Source organism: Falco cherrug, chromosome 3 (assembly GCF_023634085.1).
Source record: "Falco cherrug isolate bFalChe1 chromosome 3, bFalChe1.pri, whole genome shotgun sequence".
Lineage (NCBI taxonomy): Eukaryota > Metazoa > Chordata > Aves > Falconiformes > Falconidae > Falco > Falco cherrug.
Window position 1 is genome coordinate 33,453,259 of NC_073699.1, and position 14,291 is coordinate 33,467,549.

General features: G+C 46.1%; 1 protein-coding gene across 2 annotated transcripts in view; it reads right to left on the reverse strand.

Annotated features, from left to right (window-relative positions):
- Positions 1-13,707, reverse strand: part of NECAB1 (N-terminal EF-hand calcium binding protein 1) — a 66,679-nt gene extending 52,972 nt beyond the window's left edge. For both annotated transcript variants that reach the window (XM_055706160.1, XM_055706159.1), the window contains exons 1-2: positions 13,598-13,707; positions 9,046-9,070 (exon numbers count right to left, since the gene is read on the reverse strand). In XM_055706160.1, coding sequence (XP_055562135.1) covers positions 9,046-9,070; positions 13,598-13,639 — 67 coding nt within the window. In that variant the 5' untranslated portion in view covers positions 13,640-13,707. The remainder of the gene's footprint in view (positions 1-9,045; positions 9,071-13,597) is intronic.
- Positions 13,708-14,291: the final 584 nt, after the last annotated feature.

Consider the following 14,291-nt stretch of genomic DNA (forward strand, 5'->3'; position numbering starts at 1 on the left):
AAACCTGAAACATCTGTATATCTCTGTTCTTCAGGATCACTGGCTTTACATCAATCCAGAAAATCAATGATCTGCCAACAGCCAGACTGGGCACTTTAGCTATTTTCTTTAAATTTTATCATCCAAGAGCAGACATTGCCTTTGCTTCATTGCTATTTATTCTCAGTAGCATTTTGAATGTTATTGACATTGAATGACACATCACTGAGCTTGTTGCTGGCAAAACTCAAGGAGGTTTGAACTTACTCGGTTACTTACAGACATCATACAGTTACATTTACTGAAAAAAGCTCTGATTCCCCAGGGCATTTCTCTGATTTTGTATGAGTGTAAATGTTTTGCTTGTGCAGCAGGGGACTCAGCTGCCAGTGGTCCAGGCCACCCCTGTGCTCCCTCAGTGCTCAGACGAAGCTCAAACCCAATCCCTAACAAGTGCTCCTTGTGCTGATTAACTGAAGACATATTTGCCTAGCCAGGTGTCTTTTTTCAAGTGTCAAGAACAGCTTTTATTTTAAAGGCTGTGTTATGTATCCTCAGCACTGCCTCCCTACGGCACACCTCGCTGCCCTCGGGGCACCCAGATAAATACTGTCTGGTTTAAGTGCTTCAGAGCAGCTGAGCAGAAACCTCTACTACAGATGCTTCAGTCCTTGCCACTGGCAAAGCAACAGGAGATGGATGATTCATGAAAGACAAACTCCTCTGAAGCCATGCATTCCTCAGACAAATCAACCTTCAGCAGTGTTTGCCTTGGCAACATTATCTCAAAGAAGCTGTTCTGCAAGCCTTGCTTGCTAGACATTTCTGTAATGTCTTTCAAAAGCAGGGTTTCTTCAAAAACAGGCACAGGTGCTCATCCTCCTTGGAGCCAAAACTCTCTGGAATGGCAGACAAAAATACAAGTAATAAAAGTAATCTCCCCATGTAGCACTTGCAAGTTTAGAAATCTATTTACATGGTGTTTGAGGGGAGCCTTCCCTTGGGTTACATTTGCATTCTCACATTTATTTAGGTAAAATTCACCTCTCTATTGCACAGATGTTTTTAGGTGTAAAATAGGCCCAAGTGATACCCCCCACCCAGGCTGCTCCAGAAACACTAGTCATCTCCAGGACATATTCTGGATAGCTTATGACTTTAACAGACAACAGCAAAAGTGACAAAGGAAAGTCACAGCCATACTCTCTTTTTAGTTGAAAGATGACTTCAGTGAGTGAGAAGATATTGAGCAAATAATGAGCAAGGCCACATATATATTTGGAGTCTACGTGCCTGAAGACGATGGCACATGATGAGTCTACAGGCACTGAAGGAAGTCATGGTGATGCAGAGGAGCCGGATGTCTCACAGAGATGCCACCAAATGCTGGAAGGCCACAAAACAGCTTCTTGTTAGGACTGTGAGCCTTTCCTAGCAGTTAGACACGCCTGTGGGCTCCACAGAGGACTATCAAAGCAGTGTTTCCATAGCAGGAGCCACATCAGATGAAGCTCATATGGCTGAAAGGCAGCCCTAGGGCTTACAGCAACTGGAGGAGTCACATGGAAGAGCTCATGGCAGTCAGAGGGAAAAATCCCACTGGGCTAAAGCTCATCCTGGGGTTCACCTCTGCAGGATGGGATTTGGACAGCAGAGCCCACGGCACTGTCCCTGCCCAACCAGACAGTGCCCAGCCTGCCTCCAGGCTGGCGACGTGCGCCCTGCCAGGGCAGTCCGGTTCTTTAGGGCCGGGGCTCTACAGGCACAGCCCTTTGCCCTTGTAGGGCAGAAAATAGCAGAGGGAGAAGAGATAACAAGTGAAACCAAAATCCACTGCGGCAGAAAGTATCTCATTCCAGGAACATACAACAGAGGCTAGGAAATGACAGCGCTCAAAATGAAGCCGTCCCTTCTGCCATGGGAAAGGCCAGGGCCAAAACCACAGCCCCAGCCAGGCCCTCACAGCTCTCAATGGGAACTGACTCCCTAAACCCCTCGTGGGAGTTGTGAAAGCCCTCGTGGGAGTTGTGAAAGCCCTTTTATAGCTTTTTGAAATACGGCTGCTTTGAAGAACTTAAAGCCTTAAAGCACCTCACTCGGGCCACAGTCCCCTGCAGGGCTGAAGCAACCACAGCGGGAAGGCAATATATACGGGGGTCCTCCCTCCAGCTCACCTGCGCCTGGGGACCTGCTGCGTGACTTGCCTTTTTAGAAGGAACCGATAGTCCATACCTGCTGTAAAAGGTTTGGATCAGAGCACTTGAGTGCTGAAATGTATTTCCCTACATACAGAGAGAATGAGGCAGTGGGAGGGGACACAAGACAACAGGCATGGATGGACCGAAACATACGGAAAAAGTTGAAAAACACCTGATTAGTGGCATATGGGTTGGAATCAGACCAAGGAAGAGCTGCCAAAATAATAATTTTCAGTGTGCCAAAGAGTATGCTGGTAATATCCACTAGGGTCTAGGCATAAGGGATTGCATAAAAAAAAGCACAGATATAGGCTGAATCTTTAAAGATTCCGGGCAAATGCACTAAGCTTTCATTGCCTCTGATCTGTATTATGTGTTGATCTAACCAGAAATAATTATTCTGAGCTATTATTCCAGCTGTTATGCTGGAAAAGCTTAGCAAATGGTCCCAAGGGGACTAGGCTAACAGGGAGAGGGTTCAGATTTAAAGTAGGCATTTTCTCTTTACAGAAATAATGTTTGGAATCTGGAGCACAGACTCCAGCCCTGCAGCACCTGAAGAGCCCAGGGAGGTGGGATGGGGAATCCACCCAGGCAGTGCCTGGGGCTTTGAAACAGGAGCCAGGGTGGTGTCTGCAGTCTGTCCAGGTGGTCAGGAAGCAAACAGTAGCATGGCAAGGGTCCCTGGAGGCTGTCCTACATGGGCTTTGCCTTACTCATCCATTTTACCAGTACTGACTGAATAATTTGGGAGCTCATACCAGTGATGCTGCAGTTGAGAGAATTTCTGTGCTCTGGCTCCCATCCAAAATACATAGTCTGTAGTCATCCAGTAAATGTATAGCTCAAACGTGGCTACTATGGGCTGCTCATACCTTCTGGGTATCATGGTGCATAGAGCTGCCCTGAGGGATTCCTGCACATGGCTGTTTTTCCTCAAGGAATGGCACACAAAAGGTGGGTCACCCTCTTATACTGTGACATATCTGACCAGGTCCACGTGCATGGAGGGAAGAGCCCATGCACTGCTGGAGCTGCCACCGAGCAGCCTGGCTGTGGGCAGTCCATGGGCTAGCCAAAGACCTCATGAGATGTCAGGATGCTGTGGCCCCAGATTAGGAGATGCCGACTGATGAAAAAATACTGAAATCAGGAACTCGGCATGCCTTGCTTTGGTGCAACTCTAAAATTTTCCTTAAGAAACAGTTTAATCCCCTAAGTGACAATCTTCAGAGAGCCTCCAGCCCAATTCTGACAGTTCAGGTTGAGGTGATTCAAGAGATCCCCTTCCTGAGGTGCATCCCCTGCCTCTCACAGGCATTCACTCAGTCCTCTGGAATGGCATAAACTAGCACTCTGAGATACAAGCTAGAGCCACTAAGAAGTCACTGTCTGAGGATTGCTGTAGTGAGGCAGCTATCATCCTGCCACAGCTCACCTGGAGACACGAGCAGATGCAGCTGGTAGAAGACTCACCTGCAAAGTCAGTGCTTGTCCTGCCAATAAATAATGAATATGAAAACATTTGGTCTCTGCAAAACTGACTCTTGCGTTACAAGATTTGCCCTTGATCATCATACAGGTGCAGCTCAGTGGCTTTGTGGTTGTTCTGTGGACATCTTGTCAGATAACTCAAATACTTACACTCTGTGAACCAATCTCTCTGGTCACTGACACCAGTGGAAGCAATAGGATGCTACTGCCGCACTTGCTTTTTTATAAAGAATCTTTTATTTATGACTCACAGGGTTTTGCCACGTTAATGTTTGCATAGTTTTAGAGCTGGGATGGAATTCCCAGACCACTGTGATGAACAACAATTTTGGTAGTGTGTATATTATCGTGCTATTTTATACTGGTTTAGAATACTACATTTGAAAGTGTGATGTTCCTGCTCTGTATGGACATCTGGGGGTGCTGAATGAAGATGTATGACAGAACAAGATTAGTCTCATCTGACTGTATTTTTAATTTTACAGATTCTAGTTCAATGACATTATAAAAGATATATTTTCGGGGGGGGGAGGGGGGGAAGCTTTCAATGAGTGCTTGTTTGAAATGTCAGAGAAAAAATGAAATCAGACATAAATGCGCTGGTTCTGGCATTAATAACATTTTGTTGCTGACCTGTGCTGGGTGTTTGATATTCTGGTTAACCCATCTCTAGAGTTTTAGTTTTCTTTTGTTTAATCAGTTTTTAAATTTCCCCTCATTTGGTTGCAGTCATTCCTGACTGCCTGCAGCATACTGTTTGTTTACTGTGTTCCTCACGGTTAAGGCTTGTTTTTCTGGAAAGTCTCTGCTTCTCTAGCAGATATTACTTACTATGTTTTCAAATACCGTCCTCTTATGAGCTTTAAGGATGTTTGAGATATAGCTTATACTCAATGCTTTCTCATTAACAGCTGGCTTTTATTTGCAAGTCAATAACAGCATCTCTACACAAACCATCTTTTCTAAACCTGTCATCTTAGAGCTGCCCTTTTTGGGGCTCCTGCTTGGAGCTGATCTGAGAGTAGGGAGTGGCAGCTGGAGGTCTGCAACAAGGCCATAATCAAACACCAGTTCTAAACTTGTGGAGGAGAGAGACAGCTACGAGGTCCTCCTTCTGAAGGACATGGCTGGGGGTCACTCCCTCCAGGTTTGACTGGATGGCTGTTTTCACACGGAAAAGTGTTAAAGGGAGTTTTAAACACCAGGTTCCCAGAGCAGGATAAGAGGCTCATGGCCTTAAAGGGTGGCTGTTGTGCTGGCGCATACACTCCACAGCCCACAGCCAGGTAAGCCCACAGCCCCGCCACTGGGCGCAGAGTTATTTCTTTCCACTGTTAGAAGAGAACAGATCTGCGGCAGCCAGGCTCCCCTCAACAAAAGAAAGCAGGAGACGATAAAGCAGAAAGACTCTGCTAAAAGCAAAGAGCAGCCCCCTTCTTCCCCAGGAGGGTGTGAACAGAAATGATCCCCACCTTGACGCAGGCAAAGGCAGGGCTCTGCTATCCCGTTATTCTGTGGTACTCCTTACCTCTGGTCAGTGTTGAACCATCAGAGTCGATGCTTCAACTTCCCTCAGCTGAAGGAAGACTGTTAATCTTGCATGACCAAGAGTTGCATTCTCAGTAGATTATTACCTTTTATATTCTCCATTTTGACCATCGGACTGTTTGTGACTGGATTTCTGCAACATAGTCTATATTTGAATTTCTATTCCTGTGCTAACAGGAGGGAATAACAGCATGAGGCGATACCAGCAGGGCGTATCTCAAAGCTGCATGGTCGGGAGAGGCCCCTGGCTGACCTTTACCAACAGCTGATACCATTTCACTTGATTGCAAATCACTGCAAGGCTAATGAGGTGCCTCATGTCCCTCTTAGCATACCAGAACAGAAACACCACCACAGACAAGAGCATACAGGTGCTGCAGTCACACATGTGGGGCAACTGTGGTTGCCTGTGAGATGAGGGAGATAAATTATTTTTTTTTTATTAGGAAGGACTACATTTGGCAGTTCTAGTTTCTCATATTTCTTTACTCCCTCCCTTACAGGCTAGGGACAAGATTTTACTTTTTGAGAGGAATTTAATGAGTTTGAGTTTGTTTTAAATAGCAAAAGGAATGAAATAAATGGAAGAACTTTCCCTTTAGCTGGAATTTTTCCAAATTAGTTCTGTGTGCAATCCATATGCTTTCCTTCAAATGCATGGAGTTTTGCAAAGTAAACCTGACCAAAATTTCATTTTGATATGCAAACCTGGAACTTCTCCTTTCCAAAAGGTCAACGTGCAACGTCTCACCTTTATGAAATTGCTTTTTCTCCCCTCAGGGTTTTCTGTTGCTTTTGACAATATTAAGAACCATATATTTCTTAGTAATGCAATATTCTTTCCCTTGCTGCCCTGTTTTCCCTCTAAGAAAACCACATGACCTTTTCAGTTAAGGGAGGAGTATGGATCTGCTCCATACAGAGCAGAGCTGCTCAGCCATGAAATAAGAACTACAGGTAAGAGTTTATGAATCTGATCCTCTTGTGGAAGCAGTGTACAGCAAGTATTTGAAGAAATGGGAAGAAACAGAATGATATATGTACCTAGGCTGGCAATGAAAGAAGCCACCACCCTAAAAGAAACAATATTTGTATAGCTTCTTTCAAACAGGGGAATAACTGTTTCATAAAGGACTTTATCAATTAAACCCAGCTGTCAGAAACCACTGTAGTATTTTTGACTTAACAGCAATTCAGCAGGATTTCTTGGCTCTCTTGATCTCTTACTTTATATTGTCTTTGCAAGAACAACCGCCTTTCCTGGTTGTGGATGGCTAACCTGAAGTTCCACAGTTCCTAAATTCATAGCAAGAACACTGTCTCCTGTAATATTCCTATTTATCAGCTTGATCCACTGTTTTGGATGGGTTTTTTTCTTGCTGACAGGCAAGTATCTAGTAAGGTTTGTGATGATAAATTTCTCGGAGGTATTTCAATCTCATAGACAGAAGGAATATGGCAGCTCTGAGAGGGTCCTATTAAAAGCATATGAGAGAACTTACCAGGGCTGTGTCATGGACAGTAACACAGTATTTGTTACTGTAGAGCTAATACTTGGTTTCCTGTAGCACAGAAGGGTGACACTGGAAGTGTAAGTATCCTTGTCATTAACAAAAGCTAATAATCTGTGTTAACAACAGTGTAAACGTGCTCGCATATCCAGTAACCTTTCTGAGAAGGTACTTAACTTCCCAGCCTTAAAACAAATCATCTCCTCCCTATTAATACAGCATGAGCCTGTGCAGTGCTAGATTAGAAGTCCGAAGGGCAAATGATGGTTGAGCAAACAAAGTTAAGCACGTAAGAGCTGAAACCATTTCAAGTGCATGGACTTAAATTAATAGAACTAAAGTGACTGAACTTAGCCACTGCTGTCCCAATAATAAGTTGTAAAGCATCCATATACAGGTAGGAATGCCAGTGACCAAAGCCTCTGGGGCTGATGTGGTTTCATGTTGTTCTGGACCAAGCAAGTTTGTCACTGATCATGTGAGCTGTTTCCTGTTTTTTAATAGCAACACATAAATAACAAGCTGCGGGGTAACCCCAATGAGCACTGTAAGTCCTCCTGACCACCAAAGTGTTGTAGGATCCATCAGGACTGGGACAGAGCATAAGCTCAAAGTCCAGAGCAGGGACACGGAGCTGTAGGGGCTCTTTGTGATTTCAGGGGGGTGATGACTGCTGCTCTGTGCCATGCGCTCTGACTCTCATCAGTCTTCAGGGTAGACACATAAACATCTATTGCAAACACCACAAAGAGGTCTGTGGAGGATGCCAGCCGAGCTTGGCTGTGGTTGGTATGTAGCTAAGCTGGAAAGGCACTGGTGAAGGGAAAGGTCCTTCTTCTCCCCACCCCAGCCCTCACCTTAGTATTCAACTTGCACCATCATTGCCCTTGCAAGCCACGGGCAAGCTGACTGAGGGAGGTAACAAAAACACTACCAAAAAACTCTTACAGTGATGGATTTTGTGGCTTCTGAGCTCTAAAGGAGCCTGCTGTGGTGTTGTGGGAAGTGCCGGCTGCTGCATGAGTTGGGGCTGGAGTAACAACCAGAGGTGGGCTGTGGGGGTGGGACTGCCCTCTCAGCAACAGTAAATGGTTGCTCAACAGGCACAGTTGGCCCCTTACTGTCCAAGAGTTCTTCCTTGAAAGTTATTCTCTCTGATTTTCTCAATGGTATTCCTCTGCCTTCAGACACCTGAGAGTACACTTTACCAAACCCACACAATACCTGTTTTCTGAGGCCTGGGAATTACTTGTCAGGGCTAAACCTGTCTGAGCTGTGGGTTTGACACTGTTCAGTGCTTGCAGGAAAAGACCAAAGTCTGGCCCATGCTTCCGCAAGAATTTGCATCTCCCTTCATCCAGTACTTTGGTATTACAGTGCTAAATAATTGCAAGCTTATGTTTCCTTCTCATCCTGTAAGATCTAATTGGTTATCTGAGTTCAGTATAAATACTATTATGGTAACTGCAGAGCTACAGAAGCTCTTTATAGTCTCAAACATACAGAATCTCACACTCTGTTGATACAGGGACATGGTAGTGGCTTTTCTCTGCTAGGGTATGTGGCACAAAACCAACAACGTAACTTGTCCAGAATTGTGCAGCAATTCTGAGAGGGGAAAAGGAGTTCAAGTCAGGTTAAAGACCATGACTATGTATATCAGCAAAAAAATCCAGTGGTTACATTTGTAGTCCTTATAGCAAGGACCTTCCCCTGCTGTGGCCAAAAGGGAGCACTTGTGAAGCCTACAGTATTATGCTCCAATTTACTGAATTCGAAAAAGGGAAAAAATAGACAGGGAAGGAAAATCACTTAGTAGCATGAGGGCAAAACTTTCGATTAAGAACATAATAAAGAACTCATGACTTTTGTGTTATAAATACGTGAGTTGAATTCAAGACTTTATTCTTCCTACTGACGTGCCGAACAAATATATAACTGCAAAATGTAGGGAACAAATCTGATTGCTAGATATAGCTTATGGTGTTTTTAAAATGTAATAAGATGAAGCTAATACTAACAAGTATTTCAAACCTTCTTGTGAACACAGTGTCATTAAGAAAACAGCTACATGCACCCAAAGTGCAAATCAAGCACACACGCCAAATTGTGAAACCACAAGACCTGCCCTTAAAGAACCCATAGAAAGGATCACTGCACAACAAAATACATTGCATTGAACCTGTAGAAAACATAAAATGACATGAGGGATGGTTGGTTTTCCTGTTAAGATGTTAAAAGCATGACTTAAAATGCTGAATCAATGATGGATTTTTTTTCCAAGGGGCGGGGGAAAGACATGTGGCTGGTCTTACCATTCTTGTCTGCTCTTCTTAATATCTAAACAAAAAGAGAAAGAGAACAGTATCACTTTTTTTTTTTTTCATGAGTTAATCACACACAATGCTATATTTAGTGGGCATTTATAGTTTGAGCTCTGCATGATATTTTCACAGGGCTACATAAAACTGAAAAGCCCTTAGTGTGTCTCCATCCTTCCATCATAGTATTGCTTTCTTTAACTCCTCTTGTACCATATGCACTGAAAAACAAGACCATAACAAGAGCCATCTTTATTTTCTAGTTTGTGCATGGCTTTTAAGGATGATATTTGGGCACAAAACCTGATACCATATGGTACCACGATACTGGATTCAGGGTTGAGAGAAGTGGTTTAAAGAAACAGAGCAAGGATGATAGCTGGGAGGATGTGCTGAGCATCTGAGATGGTGAGAAAGACTCAGGGTTTGTGTGGGTGGAAGAAGCAAAGGGATAAGTCAGGTGAGGAGCTGGGTGGCATGAAGGGATCAGACTAGGCGTGGGAGGCAGCCAGATCAGATGTGTGGGAGCAAATCTGAGGACTGCTCTGCCAGCAAGTAGAAACTTGATACAGAAGAAAGGGGAGAAGGAAAGCATAGAGGTTTATAAGCTGGGAAGGCAAGGGCAGCACAAGAGTGCCTGCTGCAGATCCTTCCCTGCAATACTTCTGCCACAAAAACTGTGTGTGACCCCAGCTTACCCTCACGGTGTGCAGGTCTGCCTTTTCTCACCAATGTAAATGGCACCTGCTGGAGAAGCTATTTAAATATGTAGGCAATAGTCTGCAACTCACTGCGCAAAGTCTGAGAAGACAATACTGGGAGATGCATCCTACAAGGAGACATGGCAGAGCCTTTCAGGCACAGCCCTACTATCAGTGAGGGGACACAGCACCAACCCATCCAGGACTGTATGCAGGTGCACTGGCCCTCTCTGACTGCTGGTGACAAGCCAGCGTGCCCATCTGTCCCTGCTGGAGTCCCACCGCTGGTACCACCATGTTATTCCACACTTTGGAGAAGGGGTCAGGGATAGGGAATGAAAGTGACAGAGGGGGTCTCCTCCAGTTTCTTTGCTCCCTACTCTCCAGATGAGGTGGTTCTGCTGTGGCATGGGTCACCACGTGACACTTCAGATATGTGCAATTGCCATCCGTTGTCATCCTACTATGTTGCCATATGTAGTCCCCATTGCTCCTTCAGCCTGAACCGCAATGGGGAGTCATCCAGGCAGCGCTATAACAAATTTTGGCAAGGGAAGGAAGCAAATCTTCAGAATGTATTTTCTATTGCTGCTATGAATATCAGTAAAGAGCTTCAAAATGGGCACATATTTTTGAGAGCTGATGGCAATGGAAATGAGTATTTAAACAGCTTCTCAAGCACATGCCATAACTGCTCTGCTCCTAGAGGTGAAACCAAATGAGAAATCCAAGGATCCAGGTACCAAGCTCTGTCAGAGCATCTTTGTGACTGTACTCTGTAGGGTGGGGTTGGCGAGGAACTAACGGCATTGTGACCCACATCCAGGACTTCACCGATGGTCTCTAAGCTGAACTTTGCATTGGACCAAGTTCACAGCACAGAGTATGAAATAAACTCAGTCAAGATGACATCTTTGCTCCCTATGCATCCAAATAAATTACATTTGCAACTCAATTTTCAGTATGAGGGTTGGACTATTTAGGTGTTTAAAATTTATACTCTTAAACTGGAAATTTTCTCCTAATGAGAACTAAAGACTAAATGCAGAGCAAAGGAAAGATCATTAAAGGCATTAGTAGAACAAAATGAAAACTTTTTCTACAATCCCTAACAGGTAGAATACACTCCTAGATTCCTGGCAGGTTTGGCTGGAATTTTTGGGGAAATGTTCGTCTTTCTCCTATCTCACTGGCAAGCAGCCTCGTTTCCTTTTTGTGTCACCTGAAGGAAAAAATCAGCCTGCTTGTCAAGCACCGTGCTGCCCGTAGGACTTGGTCCTGCTCTGCAGTTACTAACTACGTGTTAACAGATAGCAAAGCCAGCGTGCCGCAAAGTTTTGCAGATTTTCAGCTGGAAGTGGAGAGATTTGTGAAATTTGGGGAGGGTGGAGAAACACAGTGCTCTGAGATCTAATGGCTTTCTTCTGCCCAGTTACACCTGATAAAAGGGAACGGTGGGTGCCCCCAGGTAGATGCACACCAAAGGGGCCAGTGCTGAAACCCCACTGCTCACCTTGCAGGTGCCTGGGCTGAGCTGACTGCTGCGGGCACGCTGCACAAGCACGTCTGATGGGAAAGAGCAAGACGTCCTTCAGCAAAGGGATAAATACGCCCGGCGTGAACCCAAGCAATATTAACAGATGTTGTATTATATTATATTAACTAGTGACTTGGGCCGCAAGTAGCAAGGGCCCAAGCAGAGCCACACAGGTGTTACAGCCACACCAGGTGACGCAGCCCACACCTGTTCAAGACTTCTCTGTGAGCAAGAGCGCTAGGTTCTCACACTTGGCTTATGGATGTACAGGACTAGGACAGCTGCAGCAACGGAGTTTCAATCAACTAGAAATGCCCCACAAATATGGGTCAAGGGTGGCAGAAGTTTCTGCGTAAGTAATTTTTCCTTTTTTTAATTAATAAATTAATTAATGAATTTTATGTCTTTATTATTACTTAAAAGTGTGGGATAATTAATTTTAAATATTTTTTTTAAAGCACCAACCCTTAAGGAAATGTTAATGTTCTTTGGACACCTGATAGGGACTTTGATACAAAACTAGGGAGGAGGTTGCAGGAGAAATCAGGTCTCTGCCTGTCCCCCAGTGGGACCAGGACCTCACCACCTGCCCTTTCTGTGCAGCCTTATCGCCTGTCTCTTGCTGCCTGGTCTAATCTACAGTTAAGTGTGCATGCAGGTGGAGGTGCTTCACTGAGTGGTAATCACAGGGCTGCACACCCCCAAATACCTATGACATGGGTGTACTCTCACAGGAAGGGCCCCCCGGGTCCTGTCCCTGCTTTGAAGCAGGCAGAGACTAGGTTTGAATTTAAGGTTTTCCTCCAGATGTAAGTGCAGAAGTACGGCAGCAGCCCCCTCCCTCCTCTTCACCAGTTTTGCGAAAGGCACCTGCTTTTCTATAAATATGAACCTGACACTGGTTTAAGAAATTGCTGAAAATTAAACAAGAGATTTTCATTTGATTTTCTTTTCCTTTTTTTTTTTTTTTTAAACCTTTGGGTGAAATTAAATGTTTTCAGTTTATCAGATATTCTGACCATGTACAGTTTCCCAACCCAGTGTGCTGAGCTGAACTGGAGAGTTGGCTCCATTCCATGTTTTTTAACTCTTTCCTAGCAACTTAGGTTTCTCTCCTGTCTTTGTGACGTGTGCCTGTAATTGTCCTGTTTCTCTTACAAGTGGTATTTACAAGACAAAAAAGCTGCACTTGCATTACACACTTGAACAATAATAATAAAAGTAAACAAAGAGTCTAATTTAAATGATTTCTCATGGAGGCTAGAGAAATCAGGAGAGAAGTGGATGAGGGCTGCTTGAAATCATTTGAGGAAAAGGTTAGGGAAGTTAATCTGGGCACATACAAGGAAACATCTAGATGAAGGATCCTTTAATACAGAACATGTCATTTCCAGCTGATACTGTGGACTAACCCCAGTATTTGGCCTGAAGTAGATCAGAGTTGGGAGCAGAATTGGTCTAAAGTTTCGTAGGTCTCACCAAGGACAGGGGATACTTTGGACATCTTTGGGTGGGAGCCTGCCTTTCATCAGGACTTGCCATGGGCCAAAGAAACACTCTGTACTGGGCAAATTTAGACAAAAATCTTCCCAGCTGCATGTTGTGAGATGCTGAGACCTTGGTGATGCTCTAGCACAGCATCCCTGAAGGGCAGGCCGGCCGGGTGCACAGGGCAGCACCTCGCTGGCCTCTATCTCAAAGGGCAGAGGGTCTCAGGGTTGCTCTGCACATCAACCCTGGGAACCTCAAAGCTGTCAGGGTCTAATGGGATGGGAGGGAGCCTGCACAGTTTGGGAAAAAACTTTTGCAGGGTGAGAAACTCTTCAGTGAAAAGCCCGGAAAAAAGTTAAAAGTAATAAAAATCCAAACAGTGTTTTCACCCAGCACCTCTCCTAACCACCCCCAACTGCTAACCTGCTCTCCTCATGCATGCATGCCATCAGAAGCAAACTCATTCCCCTCATTAACATTTTAAATGGTAAAAACATTTTTTGGGGGAAAAAAAAAAAAAAAGGAAGGGGGAAGGGAACAGGGAAAGGGAAATGAAAAGGAAAGGGGAAAGACCCACAGTCTCGCGGGGCTTACACCCCCTTACACCCCACGGAGGTAATCGTGGCTCCAGAAGAAAAAAAAAGGGGGGGGGGGGGGGGGGGGTAGGCAAAGGAAAAAAAAAAAAAAGCAGCGGAGAGACAAGGAAAAAAGGCAAAACATAAAAAAAAGACGCCCCCACCCCCACCCCCTCCCCCCGGCTTGCAGTTGCTGCCTGTGCTGGAGGGAGGGGGTCGTACCAAGGGCGCCGCGTACTCACATCGCGGAAGATGCGCAGCCCCGCTCCCAGCTCCGCCGCCATCCGCCCGCCGCCGCGCCAGCGCCCGCAGCGGCAGCGCAGCCGGGGGGCGGCGGCGGGGCCGGGGGGTCGGACCGCCCCCCGCCCCCGGGGGCCGAGCCGCTCGCCCCGCCTCGCCTGCTGCTCGGGCAGCGCCCCGACTGCGGCCGGGGGGGAGCGCTGGGCGCTGCGCGCCCCTGAGGGCACGGGGCCGGTTGCCCCTGCTGCCCTGCAGCCACCTTGCTGCATCTTCAGAGTGTGTCCGTGGCTGCACCTGCTTTCTGTCCATGAGAGACACTCGGCTCTTGCAGCCTGGCGGGTCAAGCGTTCATCTGTTTCTGCCGCCTGCCCCTGCAGCGCAGTCACTTGGGGGACATCTTTCTGGAGCCACAGGACCCCAGGCTGAACGTCCCGCGAAGTCTCCGCGCTGCGGGGGGTGATGGGGGAGGACGGGGATGGGGGAGCAAAACTGTGCTTGCACGCGGCTGGTGCTGACGCCACGATAAGCTGCGCTCTGCAGAAGCGCTCGAGCTTGAAAATAAGGCCCTTGAGTACAGCATGCCCCTCAGAGTGGCCTGGCCAAAAAGCTTGGGGGGCTTGGGAGTGCTGGTGGTTGTGGAGGGGTGGGAGTAGGGAGCTGAGGGATGGGGCAGGAGCAGGCTCTGCAGGTGAGGCC